This window comes from Numenius arquata, chromosome 8, assembly GCF_964106895.1.
Source record: "Numenius arquata chromosome 8, bNumArq3.hap1.1, whole genome shotgun sequence".
Classification (NCBI taxonomy): Eukaryota; Metazoa; Chordata; class Aves; order Charadriiformes; family Scolopacidae; genus Numenius; species Numenius arquata.
Window position 1 is genome coordinate 21,529,452 of NC_133583.1, and position 10,208 is coordinate 21,539,659.

Below are 10,208 nucleotides of genomic sequence, written 5' to 3' on the forward strand. Positions count from 1 at the left end.
TTTACAAACAAGTTTTAATATTAAATTGGAGCAAAGTTCATAGATAATTACACATTTAAATGCATAACAGAAATCTAAATACATTAAACGTAGCAGTGTATTCCTCCTTGCACCTCTTTATAGAGCTATTTTAAGTTTAATCTATTCTTGCAATAGAAAGGGAATATTACAGTCTTGCTAAATGCTTTTGCTTTCCTACAATATGTAAGCTCACTTGAAATTCCTTGAAAAAAGCAGAAACTCTTAAATAATGAATATACCTCAGTGGGGCGATGACTTGTTTTGTGTTCCATACAGCAAGTAATTCTTACAGCTCTGTAGTCAATTGTTGCTTGAACTACGAAGTACTTCATATATAAACTGAATATATGTATATATTTTGCTTTGACCAGCATTTGCTGCCATGAGGCCAATTTAATTCAAAAGTAGACTTAGGGTTTTTTTTTTTTTACTGCATTCTTGAATTTTGTGCAAGGTTGTTGTCACTCTGCCCTGTTCTTCTCTGCACTAAAGAGCAGCAGTGGGAGCTCTCGACATCCATTACAGATGCATTGAACTTTCATTGCATTGAACATTTCTAGTGGCAGAAAATTGAAACAGACTCTTAACCATTTCTTAACTTCAACTGAAAGAAACTATTTAAATAAAGTCTGTAAGAGTGATCTGAAAACCAGGACTGTAAAGCTGTGGTTTATATCCTTTGGTATTTTCTGCTGTTCTTGCTACAGTATTGAAATTCAGAAACCCTGTTTTGTGCTTGCTTAAGTCAAATATCCATCACTGAAGGCCAGATTATGAAAATTAAGTTTGATTTCTTGTGCAATCTTAATATTTGATTAAAGAGAAAACCTGTGTGCTATATTCCATTAAAGTATCTAAGAAGATAATTTTTTCTTAGAATAGAGTGTGTTGCCGGGTCTTGTCTGGGGAATGGCGTTCTACCATTGAGCTTTGCCAGCGCATCCTTTGAGAAAAAGTTTTTCAGATTTCCTTATCTTGCTGGAATGAGGGAAGCATCTCGGGACAGAAAAGCCATGTAGGTAAGAAGCTCAGTTTGACTGAGTTTGAATTCTGTGAACAAAGTTATAGATGCACGTGACTGCGTCTATGTACAATTTAAGAGAAAGCAAAAGAAATGTGTTTGAACCATATGTTTAGCTTTAAATTGGGATTTACTTCTTTCTTCAGTGGTTACATACATAAATAATGCTTTGTTTCTGAAGATAATGTCATACAGTCACATCTGAACACCTGCACGCATTTTCATTAGCTACAAGACTCTTGAACAACGAATATGGGAGGGCTATATCTGTTTGCGTTAAAAGATAGCTTTCCTCCTCTATTGCAAAGCTTCACTGAATTCAGTATTTTTATAAAAACTTACTATTTTAACTGGAAAGTCTCAGGATTTTAGTATCTCTAAAAAAGCCCACAAAGCAATAAAATCTCTTTTTATTGTAGCGAGCCCCAAACCCTTTTGAGAAGCGCACATGCCCAAGTCCCATTAAAATAAACAGGTGCACAAATGTTTCCTTGAAGAGGACACTGAACTCGATGTTCCCATACTAGTGGAATAAACTGCACATTCTCACTGCTGCCACGCGCACCCAAGAAGGAGCCCTTGTAGCTTTTATTGGAATGACTCAGTTCCATAAACCTCTCCTTTTCCTCTGTAACTTTTCATTCTGAAATAAAAAGTTCCAGAAGGCTTCTTGATCTAGGCCTCCTGGTACTAATTTTCACTAATCCTTTTCGAACAAACATGTCTTGATCTGTTTTCTACCTTTTATGCTCAGAGCTATTTTTCCTTCATTTTAATCCGCATGTCTTCCTTAAATCTCACTTTCCTCACTGTTTACACATTTTGTCACCGCCTCTTTCATCAGCCAAGGTGTTTCATTGCCAGATGCCTTGCTACCCAACTTTGGGAGCCAAGGTGAAGTGTTTTTATGTCTCTGACATAAAACATGTTTTTATGCCTCTTCTCGTTTTTTGTTGTTTTGGGTTGTTTGTTGTTTTTTTAAATCCTGCTTTTTTAACTGTTGTAGAAAACTTTCTTTTTTTCCTTCTCATGTATGCACTCTGATAATTTGCAAGCAAAACCTCTGCATGCAGTTCTTCCAAGGGCACAAGGGTTTTTTTTTAAGGCTTTTTTGCATCCTGTAGAAATTCTTAATGGTTTGTATATCTCATCAGATGTTAATTGTGATGTGAAAATATTCCAGGCAGTTAATTACAGCAGCGATTAGCAGTTGGAGAGATGCGCCTCTCAGAGGCAGTACAGACTGCAGTGCTCATGCTGCAGGAGAGGTGCAGAAGCCAAATAAATGCCTTTGGAAATTCTGGGTAATTTGGAGCAGAGACCCAAATTGGGTCAGCACAATCCATACAGTCTTGGTAGCTCCATCGCAGTAGATGCAGAGGAGCACCTCAGAGGGTAAAGAAAGGAGCTGGAGATAAAGAAGGTGAGGCAAGATAAGCTGCAGTCCAAGGTGGAAGGAGGAGATGCTGTTATTCCCCGAGTGATGGGTCACACAGCAGGACTTGGATAAAATGCCTTGTGCTCTGCAGCTTAGCTTGGTGAGGCAGAGATCATCAGCATGTTCTTGTGTGAGGCTGGGCTGCAAAAGGGTTAGGAAACAACTCCCTGTGTTATAAAACTACCACTTGAGCTATGATACAGCATCCATATAAGTTATCTTTCCATTCATAATCCAACTGTGTTGTCTTTGGCTTTGCATCGTAATAATGGAAAACTACTGGAGGAACATCAAGTTCTTTTGTCAGTTCCCATCTTCTCTGTATTCTGTTAATGTGCCCAAACCGATTTGTAGGCAGTGTTTCATTGTTCAGTTGCCATGTCAAACTTTGAATTGACTTTGAAAGTTTGAATACTTTCATTAAGTTGTCTGTCAGCTCCTGCTGACAGCAAGAGTCAGCTGTGTAAGCTACAGTCAGCACTCCCTTCCCCTTGATGCTCGTATTAGCTATCAAATAGCGAATCAAATGTGTATGTACTCAGCCTTCTGGAAAAGTATTTAATGTTTACTAAAGCAAAATAGAAGAAATGTAGGCCAGTCGCAACAAAGAACAAATACTATGAAAAGCATAAAAAGAGTAACACAGATATTTCCCAGGTAATAGTAATTTAAGAAAAAAAAAATATCAAAACCCAAAAAGAGGAATACAGAAACTGTGTTTAAAATACAGGCATAGAGAAAAATCTTGGTTAAAGTAAATTGACTCCTACAGAGTCCAAGTGTCAAACGTGCCATCCCAGCCCCTTCCACACAATTGCTTAATTTCTTCTCCCTCTGAAGGGTCTGCAATATTTGTCTCTCAATCTGTTGGCCACCAAGGACCCCCGAAATGTTAGTACTTAGTCTGGGCTTTTGAACATCTCTTACTCTTACAAGGCAATCATGTATTTCTGAAATGACCAGCCACATTTCCAAACCTCAGCATAAAAATGGATATTTCAGCCTGAAAACAGACTTCAGGACATTTTTCACAGTGCTATCTGAAGGGGATAAAACAGGTCAATGTGTCATCTTCTTTATTAGTTTCCTATAAAAGAAATGTAACATGAAACAGTTCATCTTCCAGCTTCATAACCTACAGACCCTACCAGAGACCTCTGCAGTTGTTACAGGGAGAAGGGAGTTTCCTTTTCTATATTGAAAGGGAAAAATCCACTTGCTGAGGCCCCCGTCCGCGCTCATATGCAATGATGTACGTCTTCAGATGTCATTTACTCTAGTGAGCATTTCCCAGGGAAATACTAGGAACCTCTACAGCATTTCCATGGAAGGCTGTGTTTCATCAATTCCTAGTTCTACAAAGGAATGATTTAAGCATACAGTAGGATGAAACTTCTCCTCTGTCTAAACATTTGATCAGCATAAAAACCCGATCTTTACAGTTTTGCATCGTCTGCTCTTAAGTAAAACATGTTCAAATGAAGCTGGCAACAATACTGAATATTGAGACCCTATTAGAAACTTAGAAATTTTATTTTAATAATTTCACCCACAAACACTGATACGCATTTAATATATTTGGTAAAAGGCAAATTTATATATGGAAATCCAGTAGTAAACTGGTATTGCATTGTATTTCTTTACTCTGTAGATGTGCTCGCACTGTAGAGCAGTCAATGGTAAGTTAAATCTCACCTAAAAGCACAATTTTTGTATGAAGAGGGATTCAAAAAGTGTTCACCCATCAGAGTTCTCTTTCTCGAATCGTAGAGAATGCCAGCTCATCTGGGTTGGTGAAACAGACTATCCAGAGAATTTTGTGATCATTTTGGTTGTTACCGTGAGGTATGAGATGACTGGTTGGAGTTCTTCCACTGCCAGTAGAAGCAAGCCTTAACTTGTAAAGAGGATAGATAATGGATACTCATAATAAAGGAAAACCTCTGACAGAAAAGGCTTTATAATAGGCAGCTCAGTGGTGCTTCCCCGGTAGGAAGCAATTGTACAGGCAAATGTGAAAGGGTTTGTTGCACGAAAATCTTATTCAACCATAGCAGGAAATCCTCCACTGGAATGGACAGTGATATATATCCTTCAGTCTGGCCAGAGAGATTGGAAGCTTGCTGTAGTTAAAGGTAGCAACAAGCACATCTGGAATAATTAATTTTAAATATATCTAATGATCTTTGAGGAAGACATTTGTGCGGTTTGTTCGGAAAAAATCTGAGCGTTTCAGGGATGACATGCTTGTAATTAAGCACATTTTAACTCATCGAAAGTGATAAGAAAAGTCATTATTCATATCTTTATGAAGTTAGCAAAGTGGGGTTTTGTAACTGTGCACTGCTTGATTACGGTACAGTCTATGCAGTCAAATTTATAGTGTTCCATTCTTAGTGTAATGAAACCTCATAAAGCTTTTATCTGAAATCAAAGGGAATAACTGTCTTTTTTGACTAAGTATTTCTTATCTGTATCATACTTTGTTGGAACGGAGAAGTAGTACAGCTGGTGCTCTCCTGTTCTTTTATGGAAGAATAATCTGTAGGCCTGGATGTGAAAGCATTTAATCCCCAGTAGAAAAGAGGAGAGCTGACGTTACAAAGAATGTTAGAAAATCCCCCTATTTCCCTTAAAAAAAAAAATAATCTGAAAACCATAAATACACGTACCTGAGAGTACTCTCTTGAAGCTGAAAATAAGATACAAAAATTGAAAATGAGAAGTAAATTCAGCTAGCTAAAATAAGAGCTAAAAGAACTTTTTCCACTCTCGGTTTTTCTGAAGATGTTGAGATGACTCCTGCTGAAATACTAAGCTCTATGAGGTTTTGGGTTGGTTTTGGGTTGGTTTTTTTGGTTTTTTTTTTTAGGTAATTGCTAAATCTCCCAGGGTTTTTGGCATCCATATAAAATACTTTATTTAAACATAGAGTAGCTCTACTATTATTCTCTATATCATGACCATCCCATATCTGAAAACATTCAGCATTGGATTAGATAATACTTCAGTAGTTTATAATCTAAAAAGATGATGCTTTTGCCCAGGAAAGAATTTGATAAACTTTATTGTGACTTAAAGGTGTCATTTAAGGTCATATTATCTAGCCCAGTAAAACAAGGCAAAGCATTAATATGGTCTCTTTTGTTTTTTTGGTTTTTTTTTGAAGGGGTGTAAAGTTTAAAAAACATCAAACTTTACTGTAGGTTGCAGCAGACCTTTAAAACCTAGTTTGAATAGAAGAGCAGACAAGGCGATGTTCTAAATTCAGACTGTTTGTAAGCTCTGTATAGGTTCCGAAGTGTCCAGATACAACAGGATTTTCAGGAGTGGTCTTTTGCTTCAGTCTGTGTAACTGATGTTTGTTTGCTTCAGCTGCTCAAAAGGAAAATATGAGAAGGTGCAGTCCAGATCACAGTTATGAACTGCTAGAAGTTCATTAATACATAAATGAAATTATTTTTCACAAATTGCCCAGTAGGAATCAGGGAAAATAAGAAATATTTATAGCAGTTTAAGGATGTACATTTAGAATGCCAAAACTTTATGTGAATTTGGGTTGAATTTATCAAGTTGCTTTTTTGGGGTCACACAGGTGAAGCCGTGTCCCAGTAGGGGCAAAGGGTAAATCGTTCCCCCCGGCTGTGGGAAATCTGAGTTATTTCTCTCCTCTGCCTCAGGAAATGTAAACCCACTTTTCCTACATGCTATTTCATAGCTTAATTACTAGATTAGAGGGTACTTCAGAGTGATAGGTGTGTATTATCTGTAGTTCATAGTATTTTATTTTAAGTAAACAAACATTTGCTAGTATTAATCTGAATTATAGCTTTCTTACCTCTTGAGTGAATGCCCCAACCCCTACAAATAGTGTCAGTTTCTCACTGTCCTTTGCTTGCTTTCAGTGAAAATGGAAAAGAACATAAGGAAAGAATCACAGAAAATACAATCATATGATTTTTTTTAAAGGTTTTTACTTAAAGATAGTTAAATAGGTTTATTTTAACATAACAATTGTTTGGCAAAAATCATGTATTTAATAGGCAGTATTTGCTCTATGAAGTTCTGAATTTGGATCTTGGATAAGAGCAGAAATAAATAGTAAGTTGTCAGAAATGCTATTTGCAAACCACCTTATTTTGGTAGCTGCCATAATATTTCCTGTACATGTTCCTGTGCAACCTGCTGTAGGTGGACCTGCTTTGGCAGGGGGGTTGGACTAGATGATCTCCAGAGGTCCCTTCCAACCCCATGTCCTTCTGTGATTCCTTTCCTTGAAGTCTGTTTCGTACAGCACATATACACTGTCCAACTAGAATTTCTTAAGATTTTGGTGAAACTCATTCATCATTAAGGTATTTTCCACTGGACTTCAAAATTTGAATATGTGTTTTACCCAACCTAAGTAAACACCACTAAATTAAACAAATTCTTTATGCTGGAAGTGGGATGCAAAGCTTTCCTCATTTTTTTTTCAGGCTTTAAACAGGTTTTGCTATCCCTGCACCCTAAATTGCATTAACAGAGTAGGTATTTGACCAAACTGCATTATGGACAGAGTTCTGTTGTTCTTTGCTTTATCCCTGTTTGTAACCAGCAAACCCACTATTCACACTGTTGTGCAGAGTTGTTTATGTCTCATGTTGGCATCACGACAGCTGAACACATCACAGGCGTGTACAAGCCAGAGCTTTGGAGGCTGGGGACAATAGTGACCTTCTCACTGCCAAAGTCCCCTCGCTCCCTGGAAACCTCGCTTGAAACGCCATGGGTTCAGGAGGGGCTTAGTTTTTGAACTGTTACAGCAGAAGAGTTCATCTGCTTGCTAAAGGGGAAGAACAGCCCCAAAATACACTTCTATATATTAAAGAATTCTTTGCCTTTTTGTGTTTAAATGTTGGTTTGCTTTCTGTGTTAAGTTACTACAGTTAGTGTTTGGGTGGGCTGGGTATATCGGAGAAAGGACCCGGAAAAGAAACATGAGTAGAAACGTCAATAACATGTAGCTGTTTAAATTAATCAACGCCTTGGCCATTCTTCCCCTGCCTCCGTGTGGCTGTGGTACATGGCTAGAGCCTCAGAAATTCAAACCCTCTTGTTTGTTCTTCACCTGATTTGTTGCATATGTTGTAGTTATTGCTTTTCTCTGTTTGCCAGCTTGCAAAATTGCCTTTCAATGTCAGTGAGGTGCCAGAGGCTAAATGAATGTGAAATACGTCTGATCTTTGGATTAAAGGTGGTAGAAAATGCAAAAATATTATTATCACAAAATCAGCTTAAAATATATAGACTCTGAGGTATTTGAAAACCAGTACTGGAATGTTATTTAATTTTCTGTACGTGTACATCTTAGAGGTATTGTTCTTTGTTGCTCTGTACATGAAGTCATCACTTGGATGGAATAAAAATGTGTACATGTGAGAGAGGAAGACAGAAAGCGTATAGCGTGTATGTGTGTTTGCTGAGTGTACGAAACGCAGAAGACAAGAAGCAAAATGACAGCATGAGAGCATTTTGGTAGAGTGTGGTTTCTCTCCTAAGCTTTTTCTGTTGTTTTGCTTTATTTTACAGTTTGCCCAGCTGGTGTCTGTCTACAAAACTTTGGGTCCAGAGAAGTTCCCTTTAATTGAGCAGACATTCTATCCAAATCACAAGGAAATGGTACGTGCAAATGCCAATAATAAATTTGCTTACTGTCTCTGTAAAGTAGGAACTGTAAATGCACAATTAATTCCCCCGATTTACTGTTTATTTTAAAAGCCTTTTTGGAAGCTTTCAGAGGGGTGATGCTGGGTGACCGCTGGAAAGCACTGTGATGGTTAACTGGAAGGTTCTCAGATGTGAGGGTAGTCATTTTTCACCTAACCAACTTCAGGTCTTAAAGAGATTAAATGCTTATAAAGATACAGAACAGCTATTAAAGTGCAAGAGTTACTTTTATGGTCTGTTTTCAGCCTAGTCCTTTATGATATGTTCAAGGTGTTTATTATCTTTGTGGATGATGCACAAGGCTGTGTGCCATGACAGCGTAGAACTTTGAACTCATCTGAAATCATGGTGGCTGTGGCTTGAGATCATCATGTACCTGAGCTGACATTAATTCCCAGTCCTTACAGACATAAATGCAGTTATAAAAATAACACTTATGACCTTTACTCATGACCTGTCCTATGCTGCAGACATTTTTTTTTCTTACTTTTCTTATGGTTTTTAAATAGAATTTTTTTCCTGAGTATGTTTTTCTTGAGGAAATACTTTGAGCAGTGCGGGAAGCTGGAGGGAGGCTGTTTGCTGATTGAATAGACTGCCGCAGAAGCATCAGTTATTTTTAGAATGTAATCCATGCAGCGCATGTCACACAGCTGGGATCCACGTGCCATTGCAAGGTCACGATAAATATGTTAGTTAGGATGTAAAGTCCCCAAGCTGTGATTGCTGTGCCTGTCCCGAGACTCTGACTATCACTCTGCTATCGGAGGTGGCATCTAAGATAAGCCTCAGTGACAGCAGTTGACTAAGATTTCTTCTGAGCTGCTCTTTCACCCACATTTGTCTCACCTTTGGGTGACAAACACAGTACGGTGCAGTTCTGCTGTATCTTTGGATGTATTGCAAGGGTGGCAGGATGGCTCCTCCTACTGCTTTGCTGCTTCTCTCAGGTTTCTTTGGACTATTGACTCACAGGTTTTTCCACATCTTTTGCCACATATGACATTTCACAAAAGAGCTTTCACCATAGTTGTGTATTTAGGAAATTTGCTACCCAGAAGTTTTGTAGAGCCAAAGGAGAAGGGTACAATCCAGAGCAGCAGATCTAAATATTGTCCCAGACAGCCAAATTTTTTCAGAATGGAAGGGGGTTTTGTTGATGGAGATTTGGAAATGGAAGTGGATGGATCAGGAAAATATACAGCTTTATAAAATTTATATATATATTTATTTTCTTTATGCCAAGGAAGTGCATCCCTCTTGGGAATTCATCCATAACAGGTGGAGAAGCAGAACCACATCTCATGTTCTGCAATATACTTTGTAAATGGTAATAAGTTTTATATCTATTTTGCCGAGAATGTCGAAAATTTAAGCTGGTTTATAATCCCTGCACACAATTTATTGTTCTTTTTTTCATTTTTTTAATCAGCTATTATTCAGGCTCCCCCGGGCAGTGGTCACGGCCCCAAGCCTGTGAGAGTTCAGGGAGCGTCTGGATGATGCTCTTAGTCATATTTGCTCTTAGTCATTGCTCTTTGTCAGTTTTACGTAGCCCTGCAAGGAGCAGGGAGTCGGGCTCAGTCATCCTTATGGATCCTTCCAACTGGAGATATTCCATGATTCTATGATTTTACTGAAATCAGAGCTCTTTTAACGCATTGCTAAATTGCAGTACGTAGAAACAAAGAAAAAGCCCTATAATTCTGGGACAAAAATTAATATGTTAGCTTTTAATTTTTACATAGTATGACCCTTCAGAAGGTCTACCAGTTGAATTGCAAACTACTGTCTTGAACAACTGGTTGAATTAAAATTCAATAACAGAACATAAACAAGAAAATGTGTGTATGTGCTTATAAGGCATATTTTGCTTAAGAGTATAACATACTTGAGTTGCTTTTCCCCTCCTTCGTTCCTCTCCATTGCTCATTAATGTCTGAACTGATAAGTTATTTGTCTTTTGTTTGAACTTTTGAATGTTGCTGTTCTCCACAGCTGAATAATTTTTTACACGTT

At 37.8% G+C, this 10,208-nt stretch overlaps 1 protein-coding gene across 1 annotated transcript in view; it reads left to right on the top strand.

Annotated features, from left to right (window-relative positions):
* Nucleotides 1–10,208, top strand: part of SYN2 (synapsin II) — a 180,985-nt gene that overhangs the window by 80,867 nt on the left and 89,910 nt on the right. The window contains exon 5 of the mRNA XM_074151484.1: nt 8,052–8,141. Within this exon, the coding sequence (XP_074007585.1) occupies nt 8,052–8,141 (90 nt within the window). The remainder of the gene's footprint in view (nt 1–8,051; nt 8,142–10,208) is intronic.